The sequence below is a fragment of the Onychomys torridus genome, chromosome 16 (assembly GCF_903995425.1).
Source record: "Onychomys torridus chromosome 16, mOncTor1.1, whole genome shotgun sequence".
Classification (NCBI taxonomy): domain Eukaryota; kingdom Metazoa; phylum Chordata; class Mammalia; order Rodentia; family Cricetidae; genus Onychomys; species Onychomys torridus.
Genome location: NC_050458.1, coordinates 65,123,870 through 65,141,983, shown reverse-complemented (window position 1 = coordinate 65,141,983; position 18,114 = coordinate 65,123,870). Strand labels below are relative to the sequence as shown.

The 18,114-nt window shown below is 45.3% G+C and overlaps 1 protein-coding gene across 6 annotated transcripts in view; it reads right to left on the bottom strand.

Annotated features, from left to right (window-relative positions):
- Nucleotides 1–15,304: 15,304 nt before the first annotated feature.
- The window catches only part of Atf1 (activating transcription factor 1), a 37,733-nt gene continuing 34,923 nt past the window's right edge, over nucleotides 15,305–18,114 (bottom strand). For 5 of the 6 annotated variants that reach the window (XM_036208022.1, XM_036208017.1, XM_036208019.1 and 2 more), the window contains one exon: nucleotides 15,305–15,707. In XM_036208022.1, the coding sequence (XP_036063915.1) occupies nucleotides 15,563–15,707 (145 nt within the window). In that variant the 3' untranslated portion in view covers nucleotides 15,305–15,562. The other variant, XM_036208020.1, reaches the window with a different exon arrangement.

Sequence of the window (18,114 nt, the reverse complement as noted above, 5' to 3'; positions counted from 1 at the left end):
AGAACCAGGGAAAGAAACACATCCTGGATCTGGGATCCAAGCCAGTGAAAGAAACACTTTATCCCTGAACCCAGAACCAAAGAAACATGCCCTGACTCTGAAACCAGTGCCAAAGAAACACACTTTGTCCCTGAAATCAGAGCCAGTGAAAGAAATATGCCCTGGCCTTAGAAGTTTGGATCTGAAATCATAGCCATCTCTGCCTCTGACCAACAAAACTAACCAATCCCTGAGCAGAAAAACTAACCAATCCCTGAGCAGAAAACCTTCTCCCTGGAGAAACGCCACCCCCTAAGAACGCCTATATAAACCCCTCTGTCTGTTCAGTTGTGAACTGTACTTTCCCACCCTGGTAGAGGCAGCTACTCTCCTGAACTCCTCCTTCCCAAATAAATCTCTTTCTCTAAAGAGTTTTGGGTGTGAAGATCTTCAGTCCCGGGTGCAGAGAAGAACATTGCAAAGACATCCTTAGGGGACCGAGCAGAAAAAAAATCTTGCAGAGATGTTCCCTTACTGGGCAGAGCAAGGGGGAGCTGAACAGAAGAACCTTGCTGAGATGTCCCTTAGGGGACTGAGTCAGGTGGAGCAGAAAAAGTATTTTTCCTTCACCAGACCTGGAGGAGATTGCTACATTTCTGCAGGGGTTTCCCCTGTAGCAGAGTGAAGCAAAAGAAGCAACATCTTGCCCGGGTGGTGCAAGCCTTTAATCCCAGCACACGGGAGGCAGAGGCAGGCGGATCTCTGTGAGTTCGAGGCCAGCCTGGGCTACAGAATGAGATCCAGAACAGGCTCCAGAACTACACAGAGAAACCCTGTCTCGGGAAAGAAAAAAAAAAAGAAGTAACATCTTGGGCCAGAGAAGCAGAGCTCTGCTGGGAAGCCCCTTTAAGTGAGGGCTGAGCAAAGTTCAGCTGTAGTGGCTTTCCAGGAGAGGAGCAGGATAGCTGTATCCTGTGGGGAGACCATCCCTCACCGCACCCCAACTCCAGGTATAGCCTGACTCCCCAAACAGGATACCTCCCCCTCCAGAGCTGTCCTAGCAGCTCAAGGTGTCACCTGACTCCCTGAACAGTCAAGATACCTTTCCCCCTGAGTTTCAACACCCGCCGCTTACACTCTATATGACAGGTTTTAGACCATCCAAGGGTATACAGGCAGATCCTTTGTGGAAACTAAAAATACTATTTAAAAATAACTTAATGACTTAAGCAAGTGGTACGTAAGTGTACCCCATGTACAAGATGTCCCTCTTTAACCAGAGGCATAAAAATGATGGTTAAGGGCTGGAGAGATGGCTCAGCAGTTAAGAGCACTGGCTGCTCTTCCAGAGGTTCCTGAGTTCAATTCCCAGCAACCACATGGTGGCTCACAACCATCTGTAATGAGATCTGGTGCCCTCTTCTGGCCTGCAGGCACACATGCAGACAGAACACTGTATACATAATAAATAAATAAATAAATAAATCTTTGAAAAAAGAAAAGATGGTTAAAATGATCTGTCATACGCTAGGCTGTGCAGGTGCACGCCTTTAATCCCAGCACTCAGGAGACAGAGGCAGGTGGATCTCTGTGAGTTCAAGGCCAGCTTGGTCTACAAAGTGAGTTCTAGGCTACACAGAGAAACCCTGTCTCAAACAAAACAAAACGAACAGAAAAGAGGTGTCCTGGGGTTTCTGTTGCCATGATGAAACATTAATCACTAAGAAAATGACCAACAGGCTTGCCTACAGCTTGATCTTATGGAAGCATTTTCTCAATTGAGGTTCCCTCCCCTCAGATAACTCTAACCTGTGTCAAGTTGACATAAAATCAGCCCATACAAGATGTGAGCTTAAATGGAATTGAAAATGAATCTGGCAGGCAGTATTCTTTTTTAGACCAGGCTGGCCTTGAATTCACAAAGATCCACCTGGCTGTGCCTCCCGAGTGCTGGGATTAAAGGCATGCACCACCACTGCTCTGCTTTTTTTTTTTTTTTTTTTTTTTTTGACTATTCTTGTTACTACCTGACTTGCTGCATGGTTCAAAATAAATAAGTAAAACTAAATAAGATCTGGTACTGTTAAAAGAATGACAGATCAATAGGCAGCATTGTGGTGACGTATTGTGTACCCTGCCTGAGTATGAGAAGACAGAGCCAGCCACCAGATTAGACATAGAGCCAGGCAGTGGTGGCACACACCTTTAATCCCAGTACTGGGAAGCACACACGCCTCTAATCCCAGGAAGTGATGGCAGGGCAGAGAGAGGTATATAAGGCCTGGGGAAGCAGGAACTCACTCTCTTTAGGCTGAGGGTTTTGTGGAGCTAAGAACTAGTGGCTGCTGTTCGGCTTCTCTGATCTTTCAACTTTCACTCCAATATCTGGCTCTGGATTTTTTGTTTGTTTGTTTGTTTGTTTGTTTAAATTAAAAGACCATCTAAGATTAGAACAACACAAAAGATTAATTCTTTTAAAATTAACCCTGTGTGGGAGCAGAGAGATGGCTCAGCAGTCAAGAGCATGCACCGGTCTTGCAGAGGACCCAGTTTGGTTCCCAGCACCACCAGATGGCTCACGCCATTCTAACTCCAGCTTCTGGGGATCTGCTGCCATCTGTGGCTTCTGTGGGCAACTGCTCTCGTGCACATGGGGCCCTTTATGTACATAATCTAAAGTAAAATCTTTAAAGTTTGCCTTCTTTCGAACCTTACTTGAAGTAGACCAATATTTTATTTTTAAAAGTCTAATTTGAATAGAAAACAATATAAGCATATTTTATTGTATCAACCTAATTACATATGAATCTTAAGATTTTTTTTTCTTTTCTTTTTTCTTTTTTTTTTCGAGACAGGGTTTTTCTGTGTAGCTTTGCGTCTTTCCTGGAACTCACTCTGTAGACCAGGTTGGCCTCAAACTCACAGAGATCCACCTGCCTCTGCTCCCGAGTTCTGGGATTAAAGGCGTGTGCCACCAACGCCCCCCCCCCCCATGCCTCTTGCAACATTGTATCTTGATGGCAAAACACAGCTGTGACTCTAAAGTCATTAAGAGGGCCTTTATTCTGAGCCAAATATGAGTGACCTCAGCTGGGGAAACTGGGTTCAGGTTGACCTGAATGGCATGTTGCTCTGAGGACCATGAACTATTGCAGTCACAGAACAAAATAAAGTTATAAATTGATCATTTACTGAGTAACAGGATGGGGACAGCAGGTTTATGGATCACAAAGAAGAGGGACAATTCTGCCGCAGCCTGGATATTATTAAGACACTGCTAATGGCATCTAGGTCTCCTGAAAATACATCCCAAAGGCCAGCCAGGGGTCTTTTTCCTTTGGTTTGTTGTTTGTTTTGTCTTTGAGACAGGGACTCAATGTGTAGCCTTGGCTGGCCAGGAAGTTACTTTGTAGCCCAGGCTGGCCTTGCACTCAGATCTGTCTGATTCTATCTCTGGAATGTTGTCATTAAAGAGGTGAGCTACCCACAACCATCTGTAATGAGATCTGGTGCCCTCTTCTGGCCTGCAGACATACATGCAGGCAGAACACTATACATAATACATACATACATACATACATTTTTTTTTTTAAAGAAAACTTTAAAATATAAAAAAAAAAAAAAAAAGAGATGTGAGCCACCAGGCCTGGCCTGCCAAAGGCTTTAGCTAATAGAGAGGATGTTAGTTCTCCACTGATTGCACAGAGGTGGGCAATCAGTGGCAGTTAGGGAACGAAAGATAGCCCAGGAGAGTTTTGCCTCGATACCTTCAACATTCCAACCCTCTACAACCATGAATGCTAATCAGATATGCAGCCTGAAGAACCTTCTACAGAGATGGGGCTTCTTCAAAGGATATCAGTTCCTAATATTCGCTCCAAGATAACCTAGCTGAACTATGGAAAATCTAGGTTGTTTCCTTTATTTTCTTTTTCTTTTCTCTCTGCCTTCTTTATCTGATGTTATTTGACAACATGGAGATTCTTGTCTCACAAGGAATTTGTGTGTCACATATTTTCCCCGCCCCTCCAGACAAGGTCTCACTGTGTACCTCTGGCTGTCCTGGAACTCAATTTGTAGACCAGGCTGGCCTCAAGCTCACAGAGATCCCCCTGCCTCTGCTGGGATTAAAGGTGGCGCTCCCATCGTGCTGCATTTGTCAGAGACCAATACAGCATTAGAAAACGTTGTTAGGCAGGGTTGGGGATTTAGCTCAGTGGTAGAGCGCTTGCCTAGCAAGCACAAGGCCCTGGGTTCAGTCCTCAGCTCTGGAAAAAGAAAAGTAAATGTTGTTAGCTAATGGTTATGTTCTATACCACGGGATGGGAACTTCCAGGCTCCAAATCTAGCATTGTCTTTTTGAAAGTAATACTGGTTTGACCTCCATATCTTTGTTCACACATTCTAATACCTAATTTCGTGCACTGTTTATAATGGAATTTCATACCTGTTAACCTTAAGCTAAGGCTGTGTCTAAACTTTACCCAAATAGCAGAAATACCTCAACATCTACACAACTATTTTATTTGGACTAGAAAGATCTCCACTTAAGGGCTAGTACTTTGTTTTTGTTTACCCTTTAGTCACAACCTAAAACCAGGTGTGGTGGTGCACGCCTTTAATTTCAGCACTTGAGAGGCAGAGGCAGGAGGATCTCTGTGAGTTCAAGGCCAGCCTGATCTACATAATGAGATCTTGTCTCAAACAAAAACAATTAATTTACATTTTAAGTTTTGCCTAGGAACAAAAGCAGTTTAGAAATGTTTCAGCATTAAAATACACTCTAAATGCAAGGTATTAGTTATTTCTCTCTTGACAAGACTTAACGACATGGTTCTTTTACCTACTACAGCTGAGTAACATAAAAGCCTGCCCAGCCCCTGCACATTACTCTCTGTGGTGTTGACATGTCCTGGAATCCCAATTTAAATCTTCACTATTTGTGTGAGAGTATGAACTGTGAGTATGGACTCATGCTTGGCACAGTGTATGTGTGTGGTATGGTGTGTGTGTGTGGTGTGTAGGGGGGGGTTATGTGTGTGTGGGGGTATGTGTGTGTATGTGTGTAGTGTGTGTTATGGTGTATGGGTGTGGTTTGGTGTGTGGTTGTGTGTGTGTGTGTGTGTGTGTGTGTGTGTGTGTGTGTGTGTGTAGTGTAGGTCAGAGAACAACACTAGGAGTCAGTTCTATCCTGGCACCTCCTGGGAGTGTGGGATTTGGGAATTGAACTCAGGTCCTCAGGCCTGCATGCAGATTCCTGCTCCTGTGGAGCCACCTCAGAGGCTCTCTGCTTCTCCTTGTTGACTCTCAATTAGTTGACATCCTTGAGGGTATGGCAGCACAGGGAAGGCTGCTCCAGGACTTCTCAGGGGCTCACGATGGCGCATGCCCTCAATCCCAACACGGGGGAAGCTGACAGGTGGAGCTCTGTGAGTTCCAGCGTGCCATCACGGCACAGCTCGATCCTTGAGAAACAGATTAAATCATAAACAGGAACAAGCCTAGTTTGACTTTGCTCTAAGATGGTTTCCAAACCCAAGATGGAAGAAGGCTGGTTTGTCAGTTCTTTTCTTTTTTGAGAGGGGGGGGGTCTTGGAGGAGTTGGGGGTCTTGGAGGAGTTGGGGTAGGGGACATAATATGATCAAAATACATTGCATGAAAAAAATAGAAATTTAAAGAGAGGGCATTGGATCCCCTGGAAATGAGTTACTGACAGCTGTGAGCCTCCATGTGGGTGCTGGGGATCGAACCTAGGTCCTCTGGAAGAGCAGCCAGTGCTCTTAATGCTCAGCAGTCTCTCCAGCCCCAAGATCAACTATCTCTTAATGTTGTATTCAAAGCATTTGGTGTTTTATTAAGCATATGTAACAGATCCAAAGATAGCATTTTAATGAATTTTAGGAAGATGGCCTGTGTGTGAGACCCTGTAGACTTGTCAGGTCTCTGAATGGACAGTTGAATCCATAGTGAAGTCCCAGGGACAGTTAGGAGTTGGCAGCTGGTTAAGCCTGCCAGTCACATTATGAAGGTTTTGGCTAGTTTGAGGACTGTCAATGGGTGTGGTCATGTCTTCTATGATTCATTTGAGGGGCTGCCTCTGCCTTTTGTTGTCTTGTGTGTCTGGTGAGTTCGCAGTCCTGGTTTTTCTTATGTTTGATGGAGTCCTCTGTCTGCTCTGGATTTAACTTGCTGGGCGTGTACTTGGTGGCACTTTGCTCATGTGAATGACATAGCTGTCCCAGTGCCGTGGCTTGTTTATCCGTGCAAACGAGAAGTGCAGTCACTCTGCCCCAGGATCGCCCTCTAAAGCGGTGTTTCATAAAATGGAATCACTCAGAGAAAGACACAGGTTGGAAGCTATTGTCTTCCACAGAGCAAGACCTGAGAACTGATCTCCGGCCCGAGAGGAGGGAGAGGCAGGCTGGGATTGGCTCATGTAGTTGAGAGGTCCAGAGTCCGCCATTGTGGGCTGGAGAGACAGGGGAGCCAGTGGCATCCGAGTCTGGGTCTAACAACAGCCCTAGTCCACGCCCAGAGGCCCAGAACCAGGAGGGCAGGTGCCTGCGGGATTAAGGGAATGTGTCACTGGCTCAGAAGGAGAGAGTATGCCTCTTGTCTTTTGTGCATTTGGCCCTGTCAAGGTAAAACTACAATTCTCCCTCAAAGGAGATAGATTCTAGAACCCTGGTCTGGGAATGTGGGTTTAGGTTCCCTAGGACTCCATATCCCACTGTGGTATCAGTTTCATGACATTTTATAGTATAGAATAAAGAAAGTCTAGGATTCTTACCTAGCAAGCACAAGGCCCTGGGTTCGGTCCTCAGCTCCAAAAAAAAAAAAAAAAAAGAAAGTCTTAAATTAAGGCATTTATAAGGCATTGGTGGGAACACCAGGCAGGTGGGTTAAAGTGGGGAGAAATGTCTATGGTTTTCAGGCGCTGCCCATCACCTTTGGGGAGGTAGGAGCTAATTAATATGTTAATACATTTCAAAGGCTCTCCCTGTTAGTCACAGAATGTTAGCCCAGACACAGTGGTGGCCAAGGAATGGTTGAAAGAGCCCAAGTTTAATCAGACCCTGACCCTGTGACATTCCAGCCTCTGCTCAGTGAGGTGGGGTGGAAGGTGTGGGTCTCTTCAGAAACTCTTGTTCACAGCCCTCAACAGACTGGCTGAGGGCTTCCTACATAGCTGGGTCTGGACCCTTAGTCTACTGATTCAGATGCTAGCCTCTTCTGAAAATCCCCCCATAGATGTAACTTGTAAATGTTCCAAGTGTCTAATTTTAATCTGTAAACATTTCAGTATTTGTTTAAAAACACAAAACCTTTTTCTAAGAATATAATGCTAGAATCCAGACCAGACTGCTGCTCAGGCCATGGTCCCTGCAGCCTTCCCGGCTCACAGATCCTGACAGGTATCTTGCTAAGCACATCCCCAGTGAGTACCATGACTTCAGGTGCTGGGATCTCTCGCTTGGGGATGGGAGATCACATTGAAGTGGTGATTGGTGGCCACACATCCTGGCTCCCCACTGCATCCCTGACTCCTGCCCAGAAACTGGGGAGCCTCACTGCGGGTTTGTGCTGTACAGCCCCTCCCTTCTCAGAGAGCTGCAAGAGCATCCCTCCACTTCTGCTAACACAGAGACCTGATTCCTTCCTTCAGCCCCCGTTCCGTGCTTTCCCTCATGTCAGAGGAGGAGAGTGTTCAGTCTCCAGCACCCACCTGGCAACTCAGAACAGTCTGTCTGTAACTCCAGTTCTAGGGGATCTGACACTCTCTTCGGACCTCTGTGGATACCAGGCACACATGTGATACACATATGTGTTAGCAAAACACCCACATGCATCAAAATCATTAATCAAACGAAAAATAGAAGGCACCTCCTCCAGGCTGAAAGAGTTGATGTAAACTAAAAATCTACAGTGGACAGTACACTTGCTGATAAAAGGTTGCGTGCTGGTCCCCACGACTAGGAAGACACTTGGGAAATTCTATTCTCATCAATCCTGTTTGACACTATAGTCACGTGGTAGTCGGGACAGTCGGTCAAGGCCAGCCAGGCACAGGGGTGGAGCTGTTTGTGTTTCTAGTATTATAATCTCCTGAGGAAAAAGTCCACCAAGAGTTCACTAATGAGTGACTCGGTGCAATCACAGGCCACAGCCCCACACACTCACCAATAAGGAGCAGGCAGAGCTAAAATTTAAGCAAACATTACTGTTCTAACCATCCTGGCAGGAGGATTCTAAAGAGACACTTACGTCGTTTCTTTGCAGTTAGACCTTCAAAATGGCCCCCAGGAAATCTGAATTTCCTCAGGAGTCTCAGGCTGGGGAAGAAGGCTAAGTGTGGCCTGGTTCCAGTCAGGAGAGGAGCTTGTCTCCTAAGGATATTTCACATGATTCTGACTTATTAGACCCATGGCAGGAGAGACCCTTGACACTTGACACATAGTCCTGACTCAGTGAGGATAATAGGCGAGCCATACCATGCCCAGGGCTGCTTAAGTAAGCTTAACTCTTACCTCTTGCCAGGGCCCCAAAGGCAGACTGGAGCAGGAGGACACCGGATTTCTTTATTGGCTCCTTTTCCTAATAGGCCCACATTTACTATGATAAACCCCCTTTGCCTCTCACCATGACTTACCTGTTAACTGGCCAGGCTTGCTGTGGCCGGGGCCCAGGCCAGAGGGTCTGTTTACCTACTCATCTTAGGAGTAGGAGGGAAATGAAATAATATTGAGAAATGAGATTATTCCATTTGGCCAACCCAGGAAGACTTCCTTCCTGAAACCCACAAGAGCCTGCCTGAGCAAAAGCCAGGGGATGTCCAAGTGCCGAGCTTTTGGACTTGAGTCCTTTTCAAATCTTCTTGGCACTGAGCTGAGATGGACTGTCCGCTCTTGGCATGTGATTACCTGCAGGAGGCTGGGACTGAGAGGGGAAAAAAAGCCTTTCCCCCCACAAGGAACTAAAGGTGTGCGACACCACCACCCTGCTTCTTAAGGGAATCTATTACATTACCATGGAAAGTGTCTAAGAAAAACAAGAAATGGGGGTAGTTAGACCATGGGCCTCTCCTTATCTAACAGTAGTAAAGACCACAGTTGATACCATCTGTCAGCCCCAAGCTGGATGGACAAATAGACTGCAGTCATGGGCTAGAAGATTCACCATTGCCGAGGCATCTCTTCTTCAACCAATAGATTTAAAACAATCCCAGGTGAAATCTCAGCAGACTTGGGGGGGGGGGGGGCGAGAGGCGATTTACAAGCTGACTCTGGGGTGTCAGTACACAGGCTGGTTTCCTATGATGTCTGCTCTCCTTGAAGACAGGCTCAAATGGGGTCACTGCTCCCATGGGGTGATTTCATCATGGGGTCACCATCTGTATCTTTTTCCCCCCTTGGTTTTTCGAGACAGGGTTTCTCTGTGTAGTTTTTGGTGCCTGTCCTGGATCTCACTCTGTAGACCAGGCTGGCCTCGAACTCACGGAGATCTGCCTGGCTTTGCCTTCTGAGTGCTGGAATTACAGGCATGCGACACCACCGCCTGGCATCATCTGTGTCTTATAGTTCACTGTTCTAGACTTCAAGGTGACTGATGGTTCAGGGAAATGACTGAGACTTTCAGGTGCCTTTCCAGGGGTCTGGGACAAGCAGAGAATGCCTTGGCTGGTTATCATCTTCATGACATCAGCCCTGAAGAGGTATGAGTCAGGATAGGGCCGAGCCGCAGTCTTTAGACAGACACTGAGTGGTCAGCATGCTTCCAGGCAGAGCTAAGCAGAGGGCTGGTCCAAAACAAAAGGAGACTGAGTCCTTACTCCAGAGTCTGTGCTTCTCATCAAAAAGCAGCTTCTAAACACCTGTTCCAGTGCTGTGCTGTTTACAAGTCTTCTAAAGCTGTGACCTGTTGTATATTTTGCTTGTGTTCTGACAAATAAAGCTTACCTGGGGATGAGGGGGCACAGCTAGCCACTAGTTAACCATAGAGGCCAGGCGGTGGTGGCACACACTTTTAATCCCAGCACTTGGGAGGCTCATGCCTTTAATCCCAGCACAATTGGGAGGTGGAGACAGGATCTCGGGCCCATTCAATCTGAGGATTGTAGAGGTAAGTCTCTAGGGGCTGCTGCTCTGCTTCTCTGAAATCTGACTCCTGGTTTTAGTTGATAAGACTAACTAGGATCACGCTTCAGTGACCAGCCAAGACTATAATTCTGATGAAAGAGTTGACTCACATAGGCCAAAGAAACAGTCCTTCTGGATCAATTCTTCAAAACTTGTTGAGTCTGACTTTTATTGCCCCATATGTGTTCTGATGTGTATTCTGTACCTCTTCAGTTGGCTGTCTGAAGTTGGCACACTTCCTGTTTGCCTGGCATGTTGATGTCACACTGGTTTTTCTTTCTCAGATGTAAGATAATAGTTGACTCATTTTGGTCTCATTCTGGGGCTGTACAAATAATACGACCAAAAGCTACTTATGAGGAAAAGGTTTATTTCATCTCAGGGCAGGACGTCAAAGGCAGGCCTGCTTGCTAGTCTATATGGCATTACCTCTCAGCACAGAAGCGCAGCAGAAACCATGGAAGAATGCTGCTTGTTCACTCGCAAACCAGGCTTAGCTACCTGCCCAGGGAATGGTGCCGCCCACAGTGGATTAGGCTGCCTTCTCAGGCCATTCTGCGGTCAAGCAGACAGTTGAAGCGAGCTAGGATGGTCCTCCCATTAGCAGTGGCTTGCAGATGAAACTCAGTATGTCAGGTTATTCGTTAGCTGTCCAAATCTGCTTTACTATTTTCCTGCTTTTGTAATTAATTTTTTCCTTGTTTTATTTCATCATTTTAACACCTTCACCCTGTACTAGCAAATTCAAGTTTAGAAGTGGGCTGGGTGTGGTGGCACCTGCAGTGCCCTAGTCCTCAAGAAGGCACAAGATCGGAGAAACACAACTGTATTGGTCAGCTAGATCAGCAGTTCTCAATATATATGTAGCAGGAATCGTAAAGGTACTCATTAATAAAATCAAACCTGAGCCAGGTATTGGGGTGAATGCTGGAAGATCAGAGAATCAGAACAAGCCACAGCTTCCTCACCTCACCAGTTCCTCAGCTGATCCTGTTTCCTCAGACTGGAAGCTTCTGAGTCCTCCTCCAGAATGAATCTCAGCTGAACTGCTGCTAAAAGCCTAAAAGCTTAACTAGCTTAGTTCCTGGTCCTCACACCTTATATACCTTTCTGCTTTCTGCCATCACTTCCTGGGATTAAAGGCATGTGTCCCCATGCCTGGCTGTTTCCATTGTGGCCTTGAACTCACAGAGATCCAGATGGACTGCTAGGATTAAAGGTGTGAGTGCCACCATTTTCTGGCCTCTGTATCTAGTGGCTGTTCTGTCCTTTGACCCCAGATAAGTTTATTAGGGTGCACAATATTTTGGGGAACACAATGCCACCACACATATGAGTCATGATCCCTTCAAGAGTCGAATGACCCTTTCACAGGGGTCACCTAACACTATCTGAAAACAGATAAATTTACATTACTAATAGTAGCAAAACTGCATGTATGACATAGCAACAAAATAATTCTATGGTTAGGGATCACAACACGAGGAACTGTATTAAAGGGACGCAGCATTGGGAAGGTTGAGAGCCACTGTTCTAGATGAACTGAATATTTTTATCATTCTATAGTGACATTCTTTAACACAAATACAGCCATTCCAGCTTTCTTCTGGCTAGAACTTGACTGGCTTTTTAAAGGTTTATTTATTTATTGTATACACAGAAGAGGGCACCAGATCTCATTACAGATGGTGACGAGCCACCATGTGGGTGCTGGGAATTGAACTCAGGACCTCTGGAAGAGCAGTTGGTGCTCTTAACCTCTGAGCCATCTCTCCAGCCCCTTGACTGGCTTTTTAAATACACATCTCAGTCTTGCTGTTTTCTTACATTTTTGATTTAGCATTTATAAACATGTAGTAGGAATTTGCTTCCCACTTCAACCTGACAGTCTTTATTATTTGTTGTTTGTTTACTTACAGAGACAGGGTCTCTCTATGTAGCCCTGGAACTTGCTATGTAGCCCAGACTAGCTTCAGAGTCACAGAGTCTCTGCTTCCCAAGTGCTGGGGTTAAAGGAGTGAGCTACCACACCCGTTTACCTGTGTTTATGTCCGTCGTTTAGAGTTCAAAGGATGGCTATGAACTGCTATGTGGGTCCTTTGCAAGAGCAAGTGTTGCCAACTACTGAGCCAGCTCTCCAGCCTAACATTAACTTTACTTTTTAAGATTTTATTTTGTGTGTGCGCGCATGCGCACCTGAGTACAAGTTCCTGTGGAGGGCCAGAAGTGCAGGATCCCCTGGAGTTATAAGCAGTTGTGAACTGAATGTGGGCGCTGGGTACCAAACCTGTACCCCTTTAGGAACAGTATGTGCTCTTCCTGCTGAGCCTTCTCACCCTGTCTTATTTTTTGGCAAAAGGTTTCATGTAGTCCAGGCTGGCTCCAATTCCTGATCTCCAGTGGCTGTGCTCTATGTGGGGCTGGGAATTAAACCTTGAGCATTATGCCCACTAGGCAGGCACTGACTGCGGAGCTTCTCAGCCCTTTTTTTTGTTGTTTTAAGACTGGGTTTTCTGTGTAACAGCCCTGGGAACTTGCTTTGAAGACCAGGCTGAAATTAGACATAAGCCACCATCTCCTGGCTTCATTCTCAACCTCTTGTGTTTTTCAGACAGGATCTTGCTATTGAGCCCAGGCTGGCCTGAAACTCATGTCTTAGCCAGAGTACTGGGATTACTGCCTCATCTATGAATATATGTAGTGAATACACACACTTCATGGGCACACTAAACTCAAAACAGCTGCCTCCTTGCAGGGAAGAACTCAGAAAGGGATTGTGGGGGATCCTGTCTGTACACCCTCCCTCCAGATCTCAAAATAGTTATTTGTCCTGAATGCTGTACAAAAATTTGCTGTTTTATGACATTTTCATGTGTGTTCCTGTGTGTACATGCATGTCAGTGTGGGTCCTGGGGACTGAGCTCAGGTCGTAGGCTTGTCAGCAAGTGCCTTCATTAGCTGAATCATCACGCTGGCCCTTTGCCATACTCGTTTGTAGAACTGAGTGTAAAGGAGTGTCGCCATCTAGTGGACACATTTAAATAGGCTTGGAAGCTAGTTTCAAGCAAAACCTCAAAACCATGGGTGAGAAGGGGGACACATCCTCATGACCAGGACCACAGTCTGAGGCTGACTCAGCCTAGAATCTAACGTTAGTTTTGTTATTTATTGTGTGATTTTTTTCTGTGCCCACTTGAGTTTGAACTCAGACCTTTACCAAATATTATGAGGCATCCTCATGATGGAGCTACAACAGTGCCCCCTGGAGTTTTTCAAAGTGTGGGCTAGATCGTGGGATTGCAATGTTTTTTTAAATAAATGCTTTAGTGTCCGGGTATAATCTATGTGTCGATACTGGTGCATGCCACACTACCCAGGTGGTCACTGGACAACTTTTGGGAGTCATTTTTCTCCTTTGGTTTGGAGATGGAGTTGATAGGTCACAGTTTATTGAGGATTTTTGTTTGAGCCATGGCCACAAGCAACAAGCTGGTCTCCACCCTCCCTCTTCCCCCAGCATTTCTCTGCCCTGGAATTCACTCTTTAGATCGGGTGGCCTCAAACTCAGAGATCTGCCTGCCTCTGCTGGGATTAAAGCGCCACCTCGCTTAGCCTCCTCGAATTCTCCCTCCTCCTGCTTTCAGCCCCCTGGTCAGCTGATTGTAGGTACGCACCACGTCTGGCACTACACCGGGTTTCAAGTTTGAATCCCACTCACTCGTGCTGAATTGACCTTAGGAAGCAGTACCCTCAAGGGCATGAGTTCACAGGAGTGGGCCGGCGACTTAGTTCCTGTTCTCTTCTCCTGCCCACCAAGACCTCACTAGGTGAGTGGCATACATCTACACAGAATACTCTTGGGTACACATGTATGTAAAGTCACCTTGACTTACCATAATGTATTTAGGTTGACACATGTTATATAAGGAATAAGCTCAAGACAGAAAATAACTACAGAGAATGCCAAAAACTTGGGAGAAAAAGGACCTCAATCTCGAAAATGGCATCCAAGATTTAATTTCTAACGTCTGTGACTGCAACAAGCCAATCAAAGGGCAGTTACCACAGTCCATCTCCAAAAATGAAGGGGACAGTGGTAGATGTGTCCCTAAGATTTGGGGACATGGCCAACCTAGACTTCTGAGTTCTTCAACCCTGACAGGGTGATGTTCGTATGTCAAACATTGTATTTTGCATTCAGCAAACTTAATCTTATCAAATGTTCTTTAATTTCATAGACCATATGAAATATACTATATAGGCACACAACAGTTTTGCAGTCCAGTTTCAAAGTGTATACAGATTAGAATACAGAGGTTAAACACTGGTGTACTGACCACAGCTTGAACTTTAGATAAAACTTCATAGAAAAAGTACAATTCAATATCAGCCAATTGAAAACTTTACTCTTTTTCATAATATAAAAAATGGTAATTTGAGATACAAATTCTTTTTACTAAACAAACTATATAAACATTTAAAATAATCATTAAAAACTCGACATTAGAATTTATAAAGATTCACTATAAAAATATATCGGCAGTCCCTTCTCTTATAAAGGTACCCTTGGCTACATTACGAAATAGTTTCAAGGCAAAGCTGCCTTGGTAACTACTTTAGAACCTGACAAACCTACAGTAAGATGATTATAAACCCTCGCGGGAAGCTTTGGTGTACATCTTCAGGTTATTTAAGAGATTTTAAGGGCATTTGTAAACACTTCATTCTGTTAAAGCACAAAAGAGTAATGCTCTTCAACTGCATACAGGATTAGAGAGTTAAAAAAATTATTATATCCTTGTGAAAAATTGCCCTTACCTTCCGGAAGCAAAAATCAACTATTTAAAACTGTCAAATTTTCCATTCTGATAAAAATGTTACAAATCACCATCTTCAGATCCTATGCCCTTCGCCTGTTAGAACACTTCTCAAAACCCCTCAAGTCCAACAAAAGCAACTATTAAAACTCATTTAACACACCTGACAATCTGACAAGTAACAATCAGACCACATAATTTACATACTTAGTAACGTATTATGCTTTCTTTTACATTTGTAATTTAGAATTTATTGGCAGGAATAAAACACACACACCCCCACACAGACAAATGAAAAGGCAAATCTTCGGAAACCAACAGTAAGAACACAAACTCAGAGGGAGTGGGTTCTTCACCAAAGCTGCTGCCGCCGCCGCTGCCGCTGCCGCCGCTTCTGGCTGGACGCCGTCTAAGTGTCCACCGCTGAAGTCCATTTCCTGGAGTCTCCCCCATCTTCCAGTCCTGGCAGCAGCTTCCTCCTGCTCATCTCCACTCACCCTCTGTCAACTTCACGCTGTAAAAACCTAATACAAAGTAGCTTCTTTGACCTCTGAATTTATAAAACTCCACTAAAAAGAAATCCACCTCACTTTAAAGCAAGTCCATAAAAATACTTTCTCTTTAGAGAATCAAACACTTTTATGAGAATAAAGATCCTTCAAAGTTTTTAGCTCTTCTATGAGAGTTTTATTTTGGTTTTCCAGGACGGCGACTCGGTTCTCCAGGCACTTGACGTACTCCTTCTTCTTCCGGCGGCATTCTCGGGCAGCTTCTCTAGACACAAGCACGGAAACATCAGGACAACCGACGGGAGGGGCTCCGACCGTTTAGAGACATGGTCTTACTGTGTGGCCCAGGCTGGCCTCATCCTCTTCTCAACGCTGGGGCTGTAAGCACGTGCCACTACCCCTGACTCCCATTTGAAAACCTAAGATGTCATCCAGGAGAAAGATGACTCAGTAGTTCAGTCCCCAGTGCCCATGTTGGGTAGCTGAAACTCCACTGGGGGCGAGGGAGGTATCAGACATTTCTGGCTTTTATAGACACACAGAGTGATAATTTGATAAACACACACACTTGTCTAAAGCCCCATTGAGAGACAACTCCATTGTCCTCCAAGCCTTCAACCTCCTGGTCAGCTCTCCACCAGGCCATTGCTATCCTGTCACCCGGCCCTAAAGTTTGAGTCAGCTCCTAATTAGTGCTTTTTCTGGACAAGCGCTTGCTCTGCAGCCTAGGATAGACCTAAGTTCAAGACCTCCTGCCTCAGCCTCTTGATTGTGGCAATTACAGACACATGTCTTCACCACAGTCTTTTTCCCTGTTTTTAAGACTCGCATTATGTAGTTCAGGCTACAAAGAATACTAGTGTGTCTGGCTCCCCACAAACTTTCTTAAAAAAGATTTTATGTATATTTTAGTTTGAGATTTATTTTCTGTGTATCAGCATTTGAAAGTGTTCATGGAGGCTAAGAGAGAGGCTGGATCCCCTGGATCTGGAGGAATATGTATGTATGCATGTATGCACGTACGTACGTATGTGTATGTGCTGGAAATCAACCTGGTCCTTTGGAAGAGCAGTCAGTGCACTTAACCACTGAGCTGCCTCTTTAGCCGAAGTGGCACCCAGTGACACGTATCCATGCCCCTCTCAGTGTCTTTCCTGCAGGGCCACTGGACGTGTTCACTGAAGCTCCCCTGGCCCTGAGGATCTCAGGCAGGTACAGCAGCACCGTGCTGCACTGTGCTAACACCTTAGTCACTGCAAAGGCTCCTCAGCTCAATGGTTCAGTTCAGATCCCCAAATGCACACACAAGGTCTGGCGCAATTTCTTCTTTACAGATTGCCTGTGTTCCCTTTTCTTTAGTTCTCTGCTGTATCCACTACAGTTCTCTTACATAAAGTGCAAGCCTTCTTCATCAGGACAACTCTGTCAGTAACAGCATTCTGTCAGCTCTGACCCCTGCTGGGAAGGCCCATGAGATGCACCTTAGTCTTTCCTGGTGAGCAGCCTCTGGAGCTGCTGCTCTGCAGATGCCCATTTGGGCCGAGCCAGAGCATCGTGTTGTAATTTCTTAAGACACCTCTGTTCATTATACACACCAACCCCTTACCTATTTTTCTACTTTACTACTCCCCAATTTGACACCTGATTTTTAATAGTTTGCCCATTAATTTAAATTATTATTTATGTGCTGGGCATAGTGGCAAATGTCAGTGAGTTTCAGGACAGCCAGAACTAAACAGTGAGACCTTGTCTCAAAAATCACCAAAAAAATAATGTGTATGGGTGTTTTACCTGCATGTATGTCTGTGCACCACCTGTGTGCCTGGTGCTCTTGGGAGGCTCCCCATGGACTAAAGTGACAGATGGCCATGAGCTGCCAGTGCTCTAAACCACCAAGCTGTCTTTCCAGCTTTTTTCCCTTTGGTTTTATGAGTGTCATGTAGCTGAGGATGGCCTTGAACTCCCAATCTTGCCTCTACCTCTCAAGTGCTGAGACTGACAAGGTATGTATCTCAATGACCAGCTCAAAGGTTCTCATTTTAATGAGGTCATATTCATTAATAATTACACTAATTTCCCTGAAAGCTATCTTGTTTTGGAAATCCTTTCCTATACTCAGGCTATAAAATTATGTATATTTATATTAAAGTATTAAATTTCACACATTATACATTAAGTGGGTTATTTTTTGTGTTTGTTTGGTTTTTTTTTTGGGGGGGGGTGTCAAAGTTGAGCTATGTAGCACCAGCTGGCTTCCAAGATCACAGCATGTGCCAGGCCTAAAGCTATTTTGCTCTGCAGAGTGGGATGAATTACAGAATCGTTCTGTGGCTCAGGCTGGCCTCACAGCAGTGACTTAGGCTTTCACCTCCCAAGGGCCGACCTTCTGGCTACAAGGCAGGACTAGCTAGTTTCCCCCCACCCCACCTCTCTCTATATATATTTGTGAGAGTTCAATGTTTGGAATTTGTCGGAGCTGTGCAATAGAACTCATTTTAAGTGACATTTTTAGTTTTGAGTGTAGTGACCTAATGAAATGTCACCTATGCAGTGCCCCAGCACAGCAGCTCCAAGACTGTTCCTGTCTCTTCAGCACATCAAAAACTAGATAAGACATGGATCACAGCTGGATGGGGTGGCTCATCTCAATCACCAGGAGGCAGAAACAGGCG